The sequence below is a fragment of the Mesocricetus auratus genome, unplaced genomic scaffold (assembly GCF_017639785.1).
Source record: "Mesocricetus auratus isolate SY011 unplaced genomic scaffold, BCM_Maur_2.0 Super-Scaffold_4256, whole genome shotgun sequence".
Lineage (NCBI taxonomy): Eukaryota > Metazoa > Chordata > Mammalia > Rodentia > Cricetidae > Mesocricetus > Mesocricetus auratus.
In genome coordinates this window covers 78025812-78048929 of record NW_024429182.1, presented here as the reverse complement: position 1 = coordinate 78048929, position 23118 = coordinate 78025812, and the positions used below count along the sequence as shown (strand labels likewise).

Below are 23118 nucleotides of genomic sequence, written 5' to 3'. Positions count from 1 at the left end.
TCTGAGATTCAGTGGATCACTCCTTCGGTCTGAGAGTTGGTAGAGGTGAGAACTCTCTAGTGGCTGGTTGCTTTGCTTCTCTCATCTTCAGACAATCTTTATTAAATCATAAATAATATATCACCACAGGGTGACAGCTAAGGGGGTGCAATTTCATTGTAAGCTGCTGAAAATGTTGATGATGATGGGTTTTAGTGAATCCCACATGTAATCAAGTTGACAACCAAGAACACCCATCACCCACCCACTCTCACACAATGCATATATAAAAACCAGATGCTAAGGTCTATGTATGGTGGGTTTGGAGCCTGATTTGCCTTACATAATACAATATTTTCTAGTTCCATCCATTTTCTTGAAAAATATCATATTTCATTTTCTTGAGACATGGTCTTATGCAGCCCAGGCTGACCTCAAGTTTGCTGTGTATACAAAGCTGACCTTGAACGGGTTCTTCTTTTAGGAATGCTGGTGAATTATATACTTTAAACAAGTGAATTATGGGGAGTTTAAGTTTTTTGCAGAATATTTGTTTAACTATGCAAAGATGTATTGCATTTAAGTATGCAAAGATATGTTGCATAATATTTATTTAACTATGCAAAGATGTTTAATTATGTAAAGATGTGCTGCTTATTTCCTTGCCTGTCTAAGGCACCTGAATGGGCTAATAAGCTGAACAGCCAATAGCAAGGGAGAATGTATAGGTGGAACTTCCAGGCAGGGAAAGTAAGTAGGAAGAGGAATTTAGGCTCAAGGAAGAAAGAAAAGGAGATGACAGGGAAACGCAAGGGGCCAGCCTGGTAGACACAGAGAAAGCAAGACATTAGGACATGCAGAATGGAAGAATGATAAAAATCTCTGAGGCAAAACATAGATGAATAGAAACAGGTTAAATTAAGTTAAAAGAACTAGTCGAACAAGCGTAAGCCAAGACCGAACATTCATAATTAATAACAAGTCTCCATATCTTTATTTTGGGAGCTGGTTGGTGGCCCAAAGAAAATTCCAACTATGTAAGTTACATCTCAACAAAAGCTATTATACTCACCAGACAAAGTAAGGGCTAAGGAAGCAGACAGATTAAGGATGCACAGGCCACTCTTTGCAAGGTGTTCATCTGTGAAGGGGAAGAGGGAAAATGAAGTAAATAGTCAGCATAGCAAAGATGTGTGGAGGGTTCCAGTATGGAAACCCTGGGCACGGTGCTCTCATGGCTCCTTCAGGGTGGGCACTGCCTGTGTGTTGTTAATGGACACCTCTGTCACTGTGTCTTAGATCTGCAGTGTTCAAAGACCTCTATGACCAAACCTCAGCTCACACCCAGAGAGCTCTCTACTCCTGGATGACTGGGATCCTGAGGACACCCTTCAACATCACTGGTGAGACCTGGTTGCCACGGGGTGAGGGTTGGGTGGAGTGATTTCTAGGGGAACACTTCCCTCCAGACAGGTGCTTCACCTCCAAAATCAGGGTTGATTTCATGGCTTTTGTGATTAATTTTTTTCAAATTTATTTTTATTTTATGTGATTAGTGTCTGTGTGAGGGTGTCAGATCTTGGAAATACAGACAATTGTGAGCTGCATGTGGGTGCTGGGAACTGAACCTAACTCTTCTGGAAGGACAGTCAGTGCTCTTAAACACCTAGCCATTCCTCCAGCCCCCTGATTTTGTGATTTTATCCCATCTTCCCTGCCATACTTCCAGAACCTATGTCATGTAGCTAGTAGAGTAGAGCCACATTCCATGGTACCAGTTCAAACACTGACGTTTCTGAAATAAGGATGTGTCTGTCTTACAAGTGACCTTGAGTCCTTGTTCTGTGGTGATATCTTACATTTGCTGACAGCCTTTAGAGTGGAATTACAACTTTAAGACCCGTGTAAAATGTGTGCCAGGCATGGTGGCCCACTTAGTCCCAGCACTCGGGAGGCAGAGGTAGGTGGATCTCTGTGAGTTCAAGGTCAGCCTGGTCTAAATAGTGAGTTCCAGGACATGCAGGGCTGCGCAGAGAAACCCTGCCTCAAAAAACAAAAAACAAAAAAGTGAAAATTTTTCTGTTGGTTCTTGGCAACCAAAGCAACAATTCCTTGGGGGTGCATTTGTTTGAGGGATGTGCATTAAAACCTTGCTTATGTCCTAGAGTGGCCAAGTAGAGACAGGAGCTGATACAGAGCTTCAGTTTTTTCTTTTTTCTTTGTGTGTGTATGTTTGTGTGCAGAGATCAGAGGTCTACCTCAGCTATCTTACCTCAGAGGGTCACCATTGATTGAGGCAAGCTCTCCCATTGAGATCTGGAGCTTGCTGGCTAGATGGGCTAGCTAGCCAGTAACCCCCAGTGATCTGTCTGTCTCCACTTTTTCATGCTAGAATTCTAAGCCTGTGCTACGACATCAGGCTTTCTTTTGTTGTTGTTGCTGCTGCTGTTTTAGTTATTATTGTTTATTTTGTTTTGAGACAGGGATCTCACTATGTAGCCTTAACTGGCCTGGAACTCACTATGTAGGCTAACCTCTAAAATCATGGAGATCTGCATTTCTCTACCTCTGCAGTGCTGGGATTAAAGACATGTGCCAGGGTTTAGTTTTTTAATGGGTTCTGGCTATTACGCTAAGGTCTTCTTGTTTGCTTAACACGCACTTTACTAATGTGCAATCAGTTGTGTCTGCATTGAACATGAGCAGACTTCACACTTGTCATTGCTCCCTGAACAGTAAAATACAACTATTAGCATAACATGCTTGTTGTGTTCAGTATTGCAAATGATCTAGAGCTGATTTAAAGTGTAGGTGAGGATGTGCGTTGATTACCTGAAAGTGCTATCACATTTTTATAAGGGACTAGAACAGCTAAGGATTTGGGAATCTACAGGGGGTCCTAGGCTCATGGTTCTAGGCTCATTATTTTTGATGCCACTGCAGAGAGTGAGAGAAGAGGTGAATAAAGAAAGAAAAGAGATGAGAGAAGAAATAGAGGGAAGGGCAAAAAGAGAGAAAGAGAGAAAGAGGTACTTAGATACTAGTAGCTGTTATGAAGAAAATAAAGTGAATAAATGCCATAGGAGGGATGACTGATTCAGACTAGAGCAGGATTGGCAAAGCCCTTCTACAATGCTATAAAAGATAAGAAAATAGGATGGGGGAAATGGCTCAGGGGGTAAAGCACCCCAATAAACACCAGGTGAGCATGGCAACCTGTTTGTAATTACAGCCCACAAGAGGTGGAGACAGGGAGTCCTGGAGGAAGCTGGTGAGCTAGACTAGCCAAATTGGTGAGTTCTGGATTCAAGTGAGAGACCCTGACCAAAAATCTAAGATGCAGAGTGATCAAGGAAAACACCTACATTCAACCTCTGGCCTTCACATGCACATGCATAAACATGTATCCTCACTCATATCAACACACATACACACAGGTGTATCATACACACACATACTCATACCTAAAATTAGCAAATATTTTAGCCATTTGAGCATGTGGTCAGACATCACACCTTGAAAGCAGTCACAGATAGTGAATGAATGAGAAGGCCTGAATCCCAGTAAAACTCTGTATGGACATTGGAATTTGAAAATATAATGTTCATGTGTTACCAAACATTAGTGCTTTTTAATTTTCTTTTCAATCATATAAAAACTGTTCTTGGTTTTCAGACAATATAAAAACAGACGGTGGCCTGAGTTTGTCCCATGGTTGGCTCGGGTTGGCTAATCTCTGAACTAAGAAATCAGGGAAGACCTTTCCAATGGATGCCATCTGGATTAAACCCAAGATGAGGAGATTGTGTCATGTGTGGCTCAGGGAAGGAAGACATCCAAGGGTGGGGACAGCAGACACATACAAAGGTTTTGGAGTGAGAATGAACTCTGTGTTGAGAAGATATAGAAGAAGCCAACAGGGCTGGGACACCAGATACGCCAACTTGTCTTTTTCTGGAATTAATCTCTGAGACTCCTGTGGGAGTAACTTTAAGTAGCATACAATCAATGTCTTAAGTACATGGGTGAATTCCCTCTAATCATGGCCTCCAAGAGCCTGCTACACAACATTGAAGAGGTCATTCAAGTCTTTATTGTCAGCCAGCCCTGTTGGCTTCTTCTAGAATCCCTATGTGTGGCAAGTTCCATCATTACAGTGAATTAAAACTCATTCTATTTGGACCCTATATTCTTTTAGTCCATGAAATTCCCACAGGTAATAGGGTGTCATCTGACTACTAAAACAATCCATGCTTGAGTATCATTGCTCTACAGAAATAGTAATGCAACTCATGCTTTATACTTGGTTGGGAAAAGGCCAATTCAGCTTGGATCTTGGTGACATCTGACACTGACATCTACACACTTAAATTTTTAAAAATATTTATATATGTGTGTTGTGTGTTTCTGTGTGTGTGCATGTGTGCATGTGATGTGTGGTACATGTGTGTGTGCATGTGTGTGCAATGTAGATGCATGTACATGTGTGTGTAGTGTGTGTGTGTGTGTGTGTGTGTGTGTGATGGCTAGATGTAGTAGACATCAGATGTATTCCTCAATCACTTTCCACTTTATTATTTTGAGACAGGGTCTCTCACTGAACGTGGATCTCACTGGTTGTCTAGATTATCTGACCAATGAGTCCTGGGGATCCACTTTAATCCTCACTGCCACCACTGGAGTGCTGGGGTTACAGGTGTGTGCTTCTGTGGATGCTAGGGATGCAGACTCAGGTCCCTGTGTTTCTGAGGCAGACACTTTACCAGCTCAGTCATCTCTCCAGCCTCCAACCCCCATACCTCTGATTCTCTAGCTTAAGGAAATAACAGTATTTTGTGTATTTTGTCCATGAAAAAGCTGACTTGCCTATCTCATTTAGACTTTGCCAGTGTTCACATCTCCCAAAACAGATCTTTATGACAGATTTATATGCTCTCACTTATTTCTTTTCCCTAAATGCCAGCATAACAATGCTGTGAGTAACATCTGTACCAAAGGCCTAGGAGTGGGGCAACCTCAGCCAGTTCCAACTCATTGGAACTTGACTTTGGGTCTTGGTTTGATCATTCTTTAAGTTCTATTGATATGTCACAGGTGGGGATTTCAAATGCCAGGACATAGTAACACAGAGACTTCTCTGGGAATTGCCAAGAGAAAGAGGTTCCAGCTAAGGAGATAAAGGAAGGCTTAAGCTAGGCTTGATAGCACAACCTGTAATCCCAGCTACTTGGGAGGCTAAGGTAGAAGGACAGCAAGTTCAAGATCATCCTGGGCAACTGAGAAAGACCTTGTAGCTAAGTGAAAACAGGGTAGAGAGTTTCTTATGGTAGAGCCCTTGCCTGGCATGTGTGATACCTTGGATTCAACCCCTAGTATCACCTAGATAAAAAACAAAAGCAAAAGCAAAGCCAAAAGGCTGGGGAGATGCTCACCTTGCAAGCTTGAGGACCTGAGTTCAATCCCCAGAACCCATGTGGTGATGTGTGCTTATAGTGTCAGTGCCAGGGAAGGAGAGACAGGTAAATCTTTTGGGCTCTCTGGCCAGCCAGCTTAGCCTACTCAGTGAGTTCTAGGCAAGTGAGAGACATTTCAAAAAGCAAGCAAGCAAACAATCCCCAAGACAAAAAAAGTAATAATTTGGTAGTACCTGAGAAATGACACCAAAGTCCTTTGGCTTACACACACACACACACAATTTCCCCCTCTCCACAAGCCCCAAAAGACATCAAGGAAGAAAAAATTTTGAACCCAGTTTTGAAGGTAGATAAAGTTAAGGAAAGACATTCCAGACAAGCAGAGATCCTGGGAGCATTTGGAGTACATGCAGGTAATCTTGATTTCACACAGATATAGTAACATGGTGGTAAAAAGGATGACAACCCGCTAGTTATTACTAACTAGGTTAAAATGAAGGCAGTAATAAAGGAGAGTCAAGTATATGTCAAGCTGTCAAATTATTGACTAAGACCCGAACTCAAAGTAAATCACTATATTTTCTGGTTTCAAGATTTAAAAAGCCATCTGAGTACCTAACAAGTGCCAGGTAATGTTGATGATGCTGATCTGGGAACCACACAGTCTAAGGTGGTGGCTATCTGTGGTTGTGGCCTGTGTGTACTGTGGGGTCTCACAGTGGGCCTCAATACATGACAGCAGAATGAATTAAAGAATGCCACAAGGAGTCCTGATATCAAAGATTCCTTGGATCACCACATATCATGCGATACACGTGCACATGTATGTGTATGGAGGCCAGGGTCAGTGCTGGGAGTCTTCTTCAATCACTTTCCACTCTATTTGTTTATTTAAAAGATTTATTTTGTGTGTGTGTGTTTGTGTATGCATATGTGTGTATACATGCACTCATGCACACCTGTGGAGGCCAGAAGAAAGTATTAGATCCCCTGGAGCTAGAATTCCAGATGGTTGTGAGCTGCCTAATATAGGTGCTGGGAACTGAACTTAGATCCTCCACAAGAGCATTTAGGGCTCTTAATTGTTGAACCATCTCTATAGACCTTCCATCTTATTTTTTGAGACAAAGTTTTTTTTTTTTTTTGGTTTTTACGAGACAGGCTTTCTCTGTATTGTTTTGGAGGTTGTCGGTCCAGCCTGGCCTCGAACTCACAGAGATCTGCCTGCCTCTGCCTCCTGAGTGCTGGGATTAAAGGCGTGCACCACCACCGCCCGGCTTGAGACAAAGTCTTTTATTGAACCTGGACCACACTAATTTGGCTAGGCTGGCTGGCTAGCAAGGAATCCTCCCATCCTTACCTCGCCAGTGCTGTTGGGATTACAAGTGTGTGCAACTGTGCCTGTATTCTGTTCTGCTCCTTTCTTATTGTTTTCTTTTCTTTTTCTTCTTCTTTTTAAATGTGGGTTCTGGGGAATGGAACTCAGGTTCTCATACTTATATGCTAAGCACTTTACCAGCTGAGCTACCTCCTCATTTAGAAACTGTTATTTGTTTATTTACTTATTTTTCTTTCTTTGTAGATGGCTCAGTTTCATGGGTCAGTGCAGAAAAATTATGGATTTTGGGCAGATACATGGTTCACCTATCGCTTGAAGAAATTATGAAAATCAGTCCTGTAGAAGTAAGTTGGAGAAGTGTATTTTCATGTCCTTATTGCTAATACACCTTGAATGAAGTGTGCTCTAAACTTCCAATGTTTAGTAAGTCAGGTGTCCTGGGAACCTTAAACCTGCCTCAGCCCAGACTATCTACCTTTTAAACAAAACTCTTGGAACAAAGCCCCCGGGATCAGTAGTGGGATTGTATTCTAGCACAGAAGAGCTTAGAAGAAAAGGAACTGTGGACAACTGAGAGCTTTGACATGGTCAACATAATATTAAGGAAGCATTGGCTATGAATCAAGACTTATGTGAGGAGACTTTTGTACTCAAGAAAAGCCAAGGACAATAGCTATCGAGTTTCCAGATCCTGGAAGCCTGACTCAAGCAGAGCAGCATGGATTAATGGCTGCTTCTATTAATAGTGACTTCTATTAATAGCTACTTCAACATGAGCAATGATTGGATCTGAATGCTAGAGTTTACAGTGGAAAAATGTTTGTGGTTCATGTTACTTAACTCACCAGTCAATTTGTCTCTTTCCTTCTGATGTTGACTCAATGACATTAAGATCCCTTGGGCATTGTGATTTTGAAATGTAGCCACTGAAGAGTGTTCCATCAGAGGTTCCTAGAGAGCAGGTGGCTGGGCTCCATTAAAACAAAGATGGAAAGCACATGGGCCTTGTCTCTCACCTTGCATCAGAGGACTGCCTTCTTCAGAAAGTGGTCCATCCAACCATGTATGATTGTTATAAACTCAGGCAAGACTTGGTTCCTCATGTATGATTGTATGCTTGGTGTGCAAATATAAGTGTGAGTGCCTGTCTGAGGGATGGAGAACAGTTTTCAGGACTTGGTTCTTTTCTTCCAAGATGGATTCAAGGGTTTGACTGAACCTTGCATGGCCAGAACATTTGCCTGCTGAGCCATTTCTCCAGCCCTGGTTCTCTTTTAACTAGGAGACTAGGATCCTCAGACATTTTTGCTGTTTAACAGCTTTTGGTCTTGGAAGTAAAATCCTGTCACCCCTCTTCTCCCTTTAGTCTCTCAAGGCTGAGTGATTTTCAGAAAATAGTTGTAGTTAAATTCTCAGAAGTCTGAGCTCTTGGGGGATTTCTAAGATCAGGCATCCATGGGCAACTTCCTGAGACCCACAAATATAGAGAAGCAGGGAGGGGATTATGTATGGTCACAGGGGTTAATCCTCACAGGAGGGATTTTAAGAGCACCTTCTTTTTTTCCCTTTTCCATGTGGTGTTCTCTGTCTCTGTGTCTCTGTGTCTCTGTGTCTCTGTCTCTGACTCTGTCTCTCTCTCTCTCTGTTTGTCATGTGTGTCAGAGTGTGTGGATGCACATGTGTGCTACTATATTTGCATGTGTGTGTAGGAGGGTGTGTAGGCCCAAAGTTGACATCAGGTGCCTCTTCCTTGATTGTTCTAGCTTATTTTTTAAAATTACTACTTTGTTATTTATATTTGTGTGAGTGTTTTGTCTGCATTCATGTCTATGTACCACTTGCAATGCCTGGTACTTGTGGAGGCCAGAAGACAGCATCACATCTCCTGGAACTGAAGTTCCAAATGGCTGTGAACCTCCCTGTGGGTGCTGGGAATTGAACCTGGGTCCTCTGGAAGAGGACCAGTGCTCTCAACTGCTGAGTCTTCTCTTCAGTCCCTCTCTCCACTTTGTTTATTGAGGCAGGGTCTCTAGCAGAGCCCAGAGCTCATTATTCTGACTAGTATAGTTAACTAGTTCGGCCCTGGGATCTTCGTTCTCTGCCCCTGCAGTGCTGGGATACAGAGTGTTGCCATGCCTGTCTGACTCTTTCTGTGGGTTCTGGTCATCTGAACCCTTCCCTCATGCTTGGACTTTACCCACCAAGCTATTTCCCCAGGCAATTGAGCACTTTGTAAAATTAGAGTGTACCAATGTACAGAATGCATTGTTTGTTAGAAGAAAGAGGTAAAACTACCATGAGTCCTATTGGAGTATAAGATAGCAGTGTGATTCCCTTGGACATACAGGCAAAACTGAGTAGAAATGTATAGTCTGAACATACACTTAACACTATATTTATTATATATTCTAAAATTTGGTATCTTGCAAAGAGAACACTTTCGCTGTCTATCATTGCAGGGCCATCTATAAACTTGTTCATTTCAAAAATAATGTTCACTCTTCAAAGCAGAAAATTTGAGGGTTGCATTGTCTGTTCTCAGCACAATAAGTCTAGGACCACAAGTGGAACAATTGACTTTAAAAATCTTCAGTCCCTGGAATGTTAAAAAGTAACATCTTCCTGCCCAGCCTGGAAGTGTACAACTGCAATTCCTTTCTCAGCACTAAAAAATATGCCAGTGAGGATTAGACAAGAAGGAAGCCTTAACTCAGGGCATGCCTTTAATCCCAGCACTTGGGAAGCAGAGGAAAGTGAATCTCTGTGAGTTCAAGGCTAGTATGGTCTACAGAGTGAGACCATGTCTCTAAACAAACGCAACCCCAAAACTAGATCTCCCATATGACCCAGCTACACTACTCCTGGCTATTTACCCGAAAGCCTCCAAGTCAGCAGGTGAGAGAGACACTTGCATATGAGTGCCCCTTGTAGCACTCTACAACAACTAAGAGATGGATGGAGCCAACCGGATGCCCGAAAGGAAAGGAGTGGATAAAGGAAATATGCTCTATGTACACAACGGACCTATTTTCACTCTATCATCTTTGTTTATTTGAAATTAGCATGGATTTTACTTTTTAATTATATTTTTATTAATTCCTTAAGAATTTTATACATTATATTTTGAATATATTCACCCCTACCCCTTCCCACCTACATAGCTTTGAGATTTCTTTTTTCTTTATTTCTTTCCCTCATTGAGTCCAGTTTTACACAATGGAATTTTTCAGCCATAGAGAATGAAGTTATGTTGTTTGCAGGAAATGAATGCAACTGGAGATAATCATATCAAGCTAATTAAGTCAGTCTCAGAAAGACAAATATGTTTTCTCTCACTTGTGGTTCCCAGATTTTATAGATACATAAAACCATGTGTGTATATAAAACCTGGAAGTAGCAGTGAAATATTTAGGGGAACAAATGGGGAAAGAGAGGAGGGATAAGGGGCTATGGGGAGAATGCTCAACAAATGATATATAGTCATATAAATATCTTTGTGTAGCATAGTGCCATATACAATGAGTATATACACTGAACAGTTAAAAATAATAATAAAAGAAGAGAAATAAAGTAATTTGATAACTGGGTCATAACCATATGCCTGAGATGGGCACCAGAATGGATCCCCACTGACCACTTGACCCTCCTCCCTGATCTCACCCATGTTCCCATCCTTGTCTACCAGATTGGGATATTTATCAGCTATGACAACGCCACCAAGCAGCTGGACACCGTGTATGATGTCACCCCTGAACTGGCTCAGGCATTTCTGGAGAGGATCCGCTGCTCCAGCTTTGACATGAGGAATATCTCCACCATCCACAGGCAAGGGTGGCCCTGGGCCCTTCCAAAATTTGGTTCAAGGACTGGAAAGATGGCTCAGTTAGGAAAGTGCTGGGCCAAAGAGCATGAGGGTCTGAGTTAGATTCCACAGCACCCAGGCAAAAAGCTAGGTGTGTCAGCATGTTCCTGTAATCCCATCACTGAGGGAGGACACCAGGTAGAGACAGGAGGATCCTGGATCTGGCATGCCAGCCAGGCTAGGTAACTGATGAACTCCAGGTTCACTGAGAGTTCCTGTCTCCAATAAGCAAGGTGGAAGGAGATTTAGGAAGACACTTGATGTCATCCTCTGGCCTCCACATAGATACACACATGAGAATGCATACTTATACACACGCACCCACACATACACACCTGCACCCCCCCCCACAAATGTAGCCTAAGTAACCAACTATCTTGGAGTGACTGTAAATCCAGGGTTCCCTGATAATAACCCACACTTCTCTGTGCATGTGAGGAGAGGGATTTGCTTCCAAGGGCTCACTGCCTTTCAAAAATGTTGGAAAGGGAAAGGGAACAAATCCTTGAGCATCTCCTGGAGACCAGGCATTTTCTGTCACTTCTCCTGTGCTTCTTCCTGTCCCAAGCTGGAGCTAGACCATCTCCACTAGTCAGCGTGCCATTGCAAGGTGAATGTGGCATTTCCATTAGGTTGGAACAAGTGTTGGAGGCAGCTGGTGGGTTTCCATGTTCAAGGAGATCCCTTGTGTCAAGCTGTCGTCTGGGGAGCCCCAGGATGATGTAAGCTCTAGAATCTAGTCATGGCACTGAGATCTTCATCGTTAGTCATTTCCAGGCAGGGCTGCCTGATACTGGAGGGAGGGAGGGGTCAGGCTTGGGAGGAGTTGGTGAGAACCATCTGTTCTAGTTTGATTTTTGTTGCTTTGACATAATACCACGACTAAGAGCAACTTGGGGGTTTATCACATCCCTCATTGAAGGAAGTCACGGCAAGAACTCAAGGCAGGAACCTGGAGACAGGAACTGCTGCAGAGATATGGAAGAGTGCTGCTTACTGACTTTACTTCCCATGGCTTGCTCATTCTGCTTTCTTATAAAACCCAGGATGTATTCTGCCCAGGGATGGCCCCACCCATAATGGACTGGACCCTCCTACATCTATCATTATTCAGGAAAATGCCCTATAGACATGTTCCCAGGCCAATCTGATAGAAACATTTCTCAACTGAGTTTCCTCTTCTGAGATAACCCCAAGCTGTGTAAAGTTGACAAAAACCTATTCAGCACACACTCTTCTCTTCATCATTTTAGGGTCTTGGCTGTCCCTTCCTGAATTACCTTAAAATCTTCCCAGTGAGTCCTTGTAGAGTGGGTGTTCATCTGGGAATATGTCACAATCTTCCCTGTCACCCATTAGCGTGGATCCCATTTTACTATTTTATACACACAAAAATAACCTGGCAATTAATGACATGGACCCAGAGCTACATTTCTTAGGTTTAATCCCAGCTCTGCTACTTGCAAGTTGTGACCTTGGCCATATCTTATCACCTCCCTGTGTCTTTCTTTATCCATATATAAAACGGGAGACAGGAATCACCCTGTCTCATTAGGTCCTCTCAAAGATTCATGTCTGACACACTGCATGTGTTCAACAAATCTATTTTTCTAAAATTATTTTGCAAATAAAGTTGTTTGTTTATGGCATATAGTATATAGTGCTAGTCAATTTTTTTGTCACTGTGAGAAATTTTGTGTCTGTTGACATCAGTCCCCTGGTTCCTGGTAACCAACATCTTACTCTTTCTATAGCTTAATAATCTCTTGTGTCCATGGCTGAATATGTCACTATCTCTGAGAAGGTTGGACCAGGCTGCTTATAGTCAATCAGCCGGAATGGCCATGTTGATCTAGATAGTCTTCATATTATCTGTAAGAACATTTGCTAATGAGTGAGTGCTCAGTGTCCACCAGGAAGACTCATCACTGGGCCTGCCTATCCTTACTTTGCTTTCAGTCACCCTCATTCCTTCATTGTTATATTTCCCTTGATGCACTGTGATGAATAGAGCGAGCCAAGCTACTAAGATTCAGGGAGACAGGCTCATCCTGTACTGTAGCCCACAGTATGCGCTGCACTGCTGTATGCAGCAACCTCAAAGAGGAGTCAAACATCTCACAGAATGGGCCTCCAAACTCTAGTTGGCCTGACTTTATGCTGTTAGCCACGAGCTATAATGTTCTCAGCTATTCTGGAGCTTGCATTCCTCTGCTCCTACATTATGCTGACTGTTTCTTTTCTTCTGAAGTCTTAGCATCATCTGTGTGGGTAGGTGATAAAGTCACCTATAACCCTCTAAAGTCTGCTCCCAGAGAGTCACCTCCTCTAAAGTCTGCTCCCAGAGAGCCACCTCCTCCACTGTCTGCTCCCAGAGAGTCACCTCCTCTAAAGTCTGCTCCCAGAGAGCCACCTCCTCCACTGTCTGCTCCCAGAGAGTCACCTCCTCTAAAGTCTGCTCCCAGAGAGTCACCTCCTCCACTGTCTGCTCCCAGAGAGTCACCTCCTCTAAAGTCTGCTCCCAGAGAGTCACCTCCTCCACTGTCTGCTCCCAGAGAGTCACCTCCTCTAAAGTCTGCTCCCAGAGAGCCACCTCCTCCACTGTCTGCTCCCAGAGAGTCACCTCCTCCACTGTCTGCTCCCAGTGAGCCACCCCCTCCAGCCATGATTGCCCCCAGCTGGAGACCAGGCATTCAAACACATGAGCTTGGGGGTGACGCTCCACATTCAGCCCATACCCAGGGCTAATGGAAATAATCCGTGGGGTTGTTGAGAGGTGATGATCCAGATGGAGGGCACAGGATGCCGCAGGTGAGTGAAGGCCACTTTCATGGTCTGACTGCTCCCAGGTCTGAGCAACCCCACCAGTCTCCCTTATCTTCTCACATAGGTTGGGGCTGTTGGTTTGTTTCTATGATGATCTGGAGCTGCTGGACGCCACCCTGGCCCAAGTCCTTCTCCACCAGATGCTCAAGTGCAGCCACCTCCCTGGCTTCCAGGCTGGCATCCAGAAGGTACAGATGAGATGAGCGTCCTGGGGCCTCGGCCTCAGTTTCACCAATTTGCCTGGCTTTTGAGAACAAAAATGTGTTATTAAGCAATCCAACCCTGGCAGATGGCATCTTCAATCCGGGAGGAGAACAACATAGGAAGGAATTACAAAAAACAAAACAAAACAAAAAAAGCACATGCTCGCTTCAGCAGCACATATGCTAAAACTGGAATGATATAGAGAAGATTAATATGACCCCTGTGCAAGGATGATACACAAATTCATGAAGTGTTCCATATTGGAAAAAACAACAAATACTGCACAGGAAATTTGGATGTGTTGAAACACAATCAGAACAACCACGGCCAACAGAAATGAAGTGTCATCCGGGAATCTTAACATCTGCACTGAGCACAGCTGGTGGGCCTTAAGTGCGGATCTGCTCAGAGGTCTGGGGAGAGGCCAGCAGTGCTGACAAGTGGCTGAGGGACAGATGATGCAATCATAGTACAAGGGGCTCAGCAGGAGTCAAGGTTCTGCCAGCCTCCACACCAGGGACTGACGTTACTGGTCTAGGGAAGTGGCCTGGGCATGCCATATTTCTAAAGAAGTTCAGAGGCCCAGCATGGTGGCACAGACCTATGATCCCAGCTGCTTGGCAGTCTGAAGCAGAAGTGTCACAAATTCAGAGTCAGCTTGAGTAAGACCTTGTCTCGAAAAAAAAAAAAACTATATAAGAAGAGGGTTTAGGGATGTAGCTCAGTGGTAGAATTCTTGCACAAATTGTGTGGGTCCCCAAGTTTAACCCTGAGAATAGGAGGGGAAAAATGATCGCCAGGGCAAGGACCAAGCTGACGACCCAAGTTTGATCCCCAGAACCCACATGGTGGTGAGAGAGAACTGACTCCTGCAAGTTGTCCCCTGACTGCTACGTGAGTGCTGGGGTACATGAACAACCCTACTTCTCCTTGAATGAATGAATGAATGATGAAACTCTCCAGATGGTCCCAATACAGGCAGGATGGAGGAACCCTGGATGAATGTCTGAAATGTCTGTTATTTACTGAGTTCTAGACTTGTTTCTGGGTCAAATTAGCAAATACAGATGGCTTCCTCTCCCTCGTCCATCCTTTTCTCTTTCTGTTTATTTTTCAGTGAAGTCTAGTTATGTATCCCAGACTGGCCTCAAGTTTGCAATCTTCCTGCCTCAGCCACCTCAGTGCTGGGATTTCAAGCATGTGTTACCACATCTAGACTTCTTGTTTCTATTTTTCCCATTCAAATTTTACTTTATTTTTTACTTTTAATTTTTAATTTTTTTTTTTTTTGGTTTTTGAAGACAGGGCTTCTCTGTGGCTTTGGAGGCTGTCCTGTTCTGGAACTAGCTCTTGTAAACCAGGCTGGTCTCGAATTCACAGAGATCCGCCTGCCTCTGCCTCCAGAGTCCTGGGATTAAAGGCGTGCTCCACCACTGCCCGGCCCCATTCAAATTTTAGATCCCTCTTTTCCTAATTAAAAATTAGAGCCATCACATTACAATGCTATTAAAAGAAAATCTTGGTAAAGCCACCAGTATTTCCACAGCAGTTTCTTCACACATAATTCCAAATACCTTGTTATGTTTGGCATCTCCCACTATGGTCAGTTATTTGTCAAGGCCTATTTTTGTGCTCAAGCAAAAATAAGAAAGAAAATGATTGTGTTTTGTGGCCATAAGAAAGACAAATGCAACTAGACATGGGGTGGGGGACCCCTTCAGGGAAGCAGGTTAGGAAGCAGTTCTCAGATTTGAGGGCTCATTGGTCTGACTCCTTACAGTGCATACCACTGGGTTCTGTGCTACCAGCTGATTCTTCAAGTTGTGGCCTGGGACTGTACATCTGTAGCCACCTACGATGCTGCTGGTGCTTGGGACCACTGTAGTGATCTCTTCCTTCTGTGGCCTGGGAACAGCACTGGGGAAGGGAGCCTGCTGAAGTGAGAGCCTGAACTGGTTTCTTCCTCTTAACTCTGCTGCCCCCAAGCGTCAATTTCAAGATTGCATATGTAAGGGCTATGTATGAGTGATTGAAATGATCAAGTGTTAAAATAGATCACTATTCTCATTTTTTGCATTTATTTATTATTTTTACTTATTTCTTTAGTGTATTCATGTGTGTGCATGTTTATGTGTCAGAGAACACTTGAGAGTCAGTTATTTGTACCCACTCTGTGGGGTCTAGGGATCCAACTGAGGTCATGAGGCTTGGTGGCTAAGTACCTCCTCTTGCTGAAGCACCTCACTGGCCTCTCATCATCATTTATTATTATTATTATTATTATTATTATTATTATTTGTGCAGAGGCTATGATATAGTTGCTGAGTTTATTACCTTCCTTACCAGAATCAGATAGGAATTCTTTACTGTAATTAGGGAGGTGTATTGCAATAAAAATATTCAATAAGACAATCTTAGAAACATGCAGACATGTACAACATATTATTTAAAAGTAAATATAGAGCATTAAGTAGTTCTGTTCATATTATAAATCTGTAAGGAATTTCACATTGTGTATTTCTCAAGCCATAGGACCAATGTCTTCCTTCTTCCCTTCCTTACCTCCTTCCTTCACCCCTTCTTATTTCCTCCCCTTTCTCCTTCCTTCCATCCCTCTCTCTTTCCTTCATTCCTCCTCTCCTTCCTCTTCCTACTTCCTTTCCTCCCTTCCTTCCTCCCCTCACTCTTCCTTCCTCTCCCCTCCTTTATTTCCCCTTCCTCCCTCTTTTTTCCCTACCCTCCTCCTTCCTTTCTTCCTACTCTGTCCTTCCCAGCTTTGGAAAGTGTTCTTTGACCAAGCCCTATGCTCATTTGCTCATTTCTGTGGTTACTTTCATGAGTTTGGATTTTCACTTTATCTTTCTTGTACTGCTGAGAATTATTTTTTATGCAGATTATATATTACCATGAGAAAGCCCATGGGTAGTTCACAAAAGGAAAGCAGCCAAATATATGGATATAGAGTTAAAGATCACAATAGGAAAATAGACACTACAATTTTGATGGAGTTACAAGGAAATCGAATTCTTCCTGCCATGCTTGGAGGTTGATTTAACAACACATTAATATTTAAATGAAACCCAAAGTGAATTTTCAGTACATGAAAGCCAGGCCTGGAGGAGACATTCTCAGGGAGCCAGTCACTGTCTGACCATGACCAAGATTCCCTTGCTTTGCTGTCCCTGGGCTCATGTCTAGAGAGGGCAGTATGGAGTCCTTACACCTAGGATGTGGTCCAAGAGAATTGCTGTCTTGCTTTCTATCAAGGCTCATGCCCATTTGTTTTCCTTCCAGCTCAAGGCCAACCTCCTGGACATTGCTACAGAGAACCAGACCCTCAATGAGACCCTAGGCTCTCTGTCAGATGCAGTTGTGGGTCTGAGCATCAGTGAGCTGGAATCCCTCTCCCCTGAGGCAGTGCACAGTGCCATCTCTACCCTCAACCAGGTTACAGGCTGGAGCAGAAGCCAGATCTGCATCTTGTCTGCCAAGTACTTGTCCCAGGCAAAGGTCAGCTGGAACCCTCAACCTTCTTGGAGTGTGATGCCAGTCAGGTTGCTGTGATAAACTAACACAAGTTAAACAACAGACATTTCCTTCTCACAGTTCTGGGAACCCTGATTTTGAGGCCTGTTGTTTTGACTCTGTTTTTCTATGTATTTATGTGAACTCCATGACAGCAAACTTGTGTGTCTCTCTGTTTCTGTCTCTCTGTCTCTTGTCGAATGCATGTATGCTTATTATGCAGATATGTGTGGGGACCAGAGGGATGCTGAAATGTCTTCTTCAAGCATTTCTCTGCCTTGTTTTATTGAAACAGGTTCTCTCATCGAACCTAGAGCTTGCCACTTAGCTAGACTCTTCAGGCAGCTCACCCCAAGGATCCACCTGTCTCTGCCTCACACCCCAAATGCTGGGGTTACAGGCTGACTGCCATGGTCGTCTTTTTATGTGGGCGTCCAAACTTAGGGTCCTTATGCTTGTGCAGAAAGCCCTTTGCCTACTGAGAGCCCTCGTCCCAGCCCTTGTTTTCTCTTCTGATAAAGGCATTAATTCTACCAGTTCAGGGTCCTGTTTAACTCTAATTATCTCATGACTTTGGTTTTCCACTCCTGTGGTAAAACACATTACCAGAGACAACTAAGGAAGAAAGGGTTTATTTGGCTTACTGGTAACATCCCATCATCAGGGGAAGCCAAGGCAGGAACCTGGAGACAGGAACTGAATCAGAAGCTATGGAGGTAAGCTTTTCACTGGCTTGCTCCCCACAGCTTGTTCAGCCTGCTTTCTTACACAACTCAAGACTGCCTTCCTATAGGCGGTACTACCCACAGGAGGCTGGGCCCTCCCACATCAATCATCAATCAAGAAAACACCAGGCAGACTTATTTTCTCAATTGAGTGTCCGTCTTTCCAAATGACTCTAGCTTATGTCAAGTTGACATAAACTAACCAAGATATCCTGTGACCTCATTGCAGTCCAATACCATCACCCAGGGGTTAGACTTCAGCATGTGAATTTGTGGGGAGGACACAGACATTCTGTCTGTAACAGTCAGCCACGTGCACAGACAGCAGAAGCGACTGCACAGAAGTGTGGAGGAGGTAACTGGGGTTTGAGTCTTTATCCTGTCATCTACTTGTTGCGTGACATTACACAATAGCTTGGTTTCTTTTTGCCCCAGTTCCCCTATTTTAAAATGGGGTAAGAATAATTCCTTCCTTATAGCACTGCTGCAGATTACTTGAGCAGTGCACAGGATAATGATTGAGCATTGGGAAAGTAACAGGCTGTGAGTTCTTTGAGAGAGCTGCTAGGAGCCTTGGACACTTGCTGGACACACCCCATGATTTTCTTCTTTGTTTTTAAGGCTGCAGACACACCTCTGAGCTTGCATGTGAGGCAGGATTTTCATGGCTGTGACAGCTACTTGAGAGAACCAGGCTAAAGGAGACACGCCTTATTTTGCTTTGGGGAGTCAGAGATTTCAGTCTGTGGGCAGCTGGCTCTCTTGCTCTGAGTATGAGGCCACACTAAACATCATGGCTGAAAGACTATGTGGAAGTGTAGGCCATTTATCTCGTAGTGGTCAGGAAGCTACATTTCCCTGAAAATGTTCTAACAGGCATGTCTGGGGGTGCTTTATTAGTCTCTTAGGTGTCTCTGACACAGGTTGGCAGGCAGGATTACCCTTCACACTGGTGTCAGGAGTAATGCTATTTTGTCTCAGCCCTGGGCTTCAGAGAGGGAACTGTGAGGGGAGAAAGTGCTGTTTGGAGGGCAGGAGCCTTGGTCCACACTGGAGCAGTTCTGCTGGTCCTTCTTATGGTATGTGTGTGGAGAGTTGTCTCTATGTTGGGTCCAGTTAAAAAGGCTCCAGGCTCCAGAACTTGGTTCCTAAGCACTAAGCTGTCCCACTCTTTCTGTTCACACTCTTACTCACTTCCTAGGACGTTAATTGGCTCTCCAGAGTTGGGTTGGGACCAATTCCAGTATGCAAATAGTAACAAACATTTATGAAGTGCTCACTGTATGATCTGTTCTAAGTGGGTTAACCATTTAGTCTTCCTATCATCCTAATGATCTCAGTGCTGTTAACTCTCTTCATTTCTGAGGTTATTCACATGGGGCACAGAGAATGAAAGAAAGTGAGTTGTCAAAGTCACAGTGGAAGGCAAATATGAGAGGCAGAGTCCAAGGCATCTGCTTTGGAATCTGCTTATGAACACCATCTCCACCATGGTGTAATGGCCATTGTACTGGCTAGTTTTAGTTTTATGTCAACTTGACACAAGCTAGAGTCATCAGAGAGGAGGGAGTCTCCATTAAAAAATGTCTCATAAGATCAGGCTGAAGGCAAGCCTGTAGAGTATTTTCTTAATTAGTAAATGATGGTAGAGGGTCCAGTCTATTGTGGATGATACCATCCCTGGGCTGGTGGTTTAGGGTTCTATAAAACAAGAGCAGGATGAGCAAGTCATGGGGGGAAAGCCAGTAAGCAGCATCCCTCCATGGCTTCTGCATCAGCTCCTGCCTCCAGGTTCCTACTCGGTTTGAGTTCCCATCCTGACTTCCTTCAATGATGGACTACAGTGTAGAAGTGTAAGCCAAATAAACCCTTTCCTCCCCAACTTGGATTTTGGTCTTGGTGTTTCATCACAGCAATGGTAACCCTAATGAAGACAGTCATGGTTCACTCATGTTCTCTTTTGTACTCAAGGCCAAGGCCAACATTTGTCTTATTCCTCTAGGTTCATAGTGACTTCTGTTTGAGGCTCTGAAGACATTGGCTTTTCTGGACCTTGATTGAGGTTCTGGGGTCCATGATGCAAATTTTCTGTGCAAGCAATTCCAGGAAGTAGAGGGAGGTTGTTGCATTCCATCCCTGTCCTGGACAGAGAGGCTGGCCTCTTCCCTAGTGTGAAATAAAACTCAAAGGCCATCAGTGACTCAAGGGCTGCCACTTTTTTTATTATTGTGTTCACTATGAGCTTGGGAAGAATAGCAGTCCCCACCTGAGAGCTTACCACGGCCTCATGGTATTCAACTCTCTTTCCTGATGAAAGGAAGGAAGGTCCTTGTGTGCAGCGTCCACATTGCTCCCCACTGGACCCCCTGGCTGCCACCCATCCCAGTACTTGCATCAGGTTGACCTAGTAAATGTCTGAGAGAACATGGTTCTCATGACTGCTTCTCTGCTAGGTGCTGTCCTTCTACAATGTCAGCCAGATGGGTGTGCTGCTGGCAGGGGTCAGCACACAGGCCTTCTACAACATGGGTCACAAGGATCTCTGGCAGGTCCTGAGAAGCCCTGTTTCCCAGCATGTGTCCGATCTGTTGCCTGTCCAGCAGCAAGGTATCCTCAGCAAGGTGAGAGGTTGCTGTCTAGTCCTTAGCCACATGACTTACAGGTGATGTAGTTTTCAGGGGCTGTGTATTTGCTATGACTTTGGGCTGTTTATTTTGGCTGGGGCTATGTTGTCAGTTGGTATGTGGGGTGTTCTGAATCCAGAACATGTAGCCCCTGGTGGTGTGTCTTCCCTTGCAGACAGAGTGCCTTTGACCACGCTGCATTTTCTTCAGACCCCTTTGCTTTCCTAGCTAGTCTGATATGGAAGACTTCTCAAACAAAGCTTCTTGACTGGATTTCAGATGATGGTGATTATTTTTAAGGTGGATCTATGTGGCACTCAGGCTAGCCTTGGACTCTACCCTTTTGCCTTACAGGCATACACCATCTATCATAGTTGGCTCTAAAAACATTTCAGAAGTTTGTTTGAATCCTGAAGTTAATAGAGTGCTTTGGACCCATTGTGTTGATCTTTGGAGCATTTTGTCCCTCCCTGTATACTGTGTCCAATTATGAAATCTGCTAAGAAACCAAACCCGAGGTGTTCGAAAACACGAAGGCTTTGTGAAGTAGTGGCTGTGGTTAAAATAGACTATGGGTATATTACCCACTCTTTAGTAGGAAAGATGGGTTCAGGGTGTCAGTTCATGGTGGCTTGGTACCATGTGGTTAGACAGAGCATCCTGGCAGTGGAAGTGTGTCTGGGAAGAGCTATTCACTTCATGGCTGGCCAGAAAGGAGAAAGCAAGACAGGAAACCATCCCCAAAGCTCTGTACCCTACTGACCCACTCCCTCCAGCCAGGCCCCCACCTCTTAAAGTTCCCACAGCTCCCCCAGAATAGCACTATTCTGGGGGAGCTAGTTTTCAAAAAATGAGCTATCTAGAGGGGCTGTTCATAATCCATCTCTAACAGTGGGTTGGGAGTGACAGACTCAGGTTTGAGTCACATTGGCCAGCTTTCAACTCACCACTTTTAAGCATCAGTTTGACCACCTGAAAAACAGAGATGATAACAGTTCCTACTTCATGTAGTTGCTAAGCAGATCAAGTTAAGTTTTATTGCCTGGGCAGCAGTGTCTGGGTACCTCCAGAACTCAGTCTGCCCACTATCTTCCCTCTCAATTTCCACAGTTGATGGAAGCAGAAGATGCGGCTGCTTCAGGCATTGCAGAGGTGCCGAGAGCTCTCTTTAAGGAAGTCTCTCTCTATGATTTGTGGAAAGAAACCCAGTTCAATGCTACAGTCCTGAAGGAAAAGGAGCTTCGAAGGAGCCAGGTAGGACTGAAGTGCTCACAGACCAGTTTCCTTCTATGGTGCCGAGAATGGAAGCCAGGGCCTCCCACGTGACAGGTGAGCACATTTCTGCTGAGTTACATGGTCACCTTTGGACTCTTTATGGGAATGATCTGTTTAGGGTCAGATTGATCCAGACACTTTATTTTTGTTATTGAGCCCAGGAAGCAAAGCAGTGTGTGGCATGAAGACAAAGTATGAGGATGAATTCTGACTGCCATTCATTAGCTGTGGGGAAGTGACTTCTTCCATGGCCTCAGTTGTCTTTATGTGTGAAATGAGGATAATTATAGGCAGTAATTGTGATATAAGACACCCAGGAAGAGAAGCGTGCTGTAAATGTTACCTACCACTACACTTACGGTTGGATAGTGCCATAATCCCGGCTGCTGGGAAAGGATGGTGCTATTGAGACTGGCCAGGAAGCCTTCCCCGACTTTCTGTTGAGTTACTCACTTTCATTACTTACTTCTGAAGTGATTTATTTTGTGTGTGTATACTTGTGTGTGGAGGCCAGAAGGCAACCTCAGGTGCCTTTCTCAGTCACTCTTTAGTTGGCTTTTTGAGACAGAGTCTCTCAGCTCTAACCTAGAACTTGCTGATTCAGCTATACTGGCTGTCCAGGGAGCCCTATGGATTCCCGTCTTTATAGCACCAGTGTAACCAAACCTTACTTCTTTGTGTGGGTTCTGGGGACCAAGCCCATGTCCTCAGGCTTGAGCCCAGCGATCACCTCTGAAACGTGTGTGTGTGTGTGTGTGTGTGTGTGTGTGTGTGTGTGTGTGGTGATGGTGGTGGTGGTGGTCAGAGAACAACCCTGAATATTAGTCTTCATCTTCCATTTTCCTTGAGACAAGATTTCTTGTTCACTGAGGCATACTCCAAGCTAGCTGGAGTTAGTTAGGGTTTCTGTTGCTGTGATAAAACACCATGACCAAAAAGCAAGTTGGGGAGGAAAGGGTTTGTTTGGCTTACACTTTAGCATTGCTGTTTCTCACTGAAAGAAGTCAGGGCAGGAACTCAAAACAGGGCAGAATCCCAGAGGCAGGAGCTGATGCAGAAGCCATACTGGGGAGCGGCTTACTGGCTTGCTCCCCATGGCTTCTTAAGGAACCCAGGACCACCAGCCTGGGACGGTACCATTCACGATGGGCTGCTCCCCCCGTTGATCACTAACTGAGAAAATGCCTCACAGCTGGATCTCATGGAGGCATTTCCTCAACTGAGACTCCTTCCTCTCTGATGTGTCTAGCTTATGCCAAGTTGACACACAAAATCACCCAGTACATTGGTCTAGGATTTTGTAGGGATTTCCCTGTCCCTGCCTTCCATCACCCCATAGAGGAAC

At 44.2% G+C, this 23118-nt stretch overlaps 1 protein-coding gene and 1 non-coding gene across 2 annotated transcripts in view; both read left to right on the top strand.

Moving 5' to 3' along the window:
* The window catches only part of Otoa (otoancorin), a 67530-nt gene that overhangs the window by 12996 nt on the left and 31416 nt on the right, over positions 1–23118 (top strand). The window contains exons 8-14 of the mRNA XM_040755223.1: positions 1279–1382; positions 6976–7076; positions 10418–10557; positions 13485–13608; positions 16919–17134; positions 20328–20495; positions 21609–21752. Coding sequence (XP_040611157.1) covers positions 1279–1382; positions 6976–7076; positions 10418–10557; positions 13485–13608; positions 16919–17134; positions 20328–20495; positions 21609–21752 — 997 coding nt within the window. The remainder of the gene's footprint in view (positions 1–1278; positions 1383–6975; positions 7077–10417; positions 10558–13484; positions 13609–16918; positions 17135–20327; positions 20496–21608; positions 21753–23118) is intronic.
* On the top strand, positions 13783–13889 carry LOC121135531. The gene has a single exon (XR_005872639.1). It is a non-coding gene; the product is annotated as a U6 spliceosomal RNA (small nuclear RNA).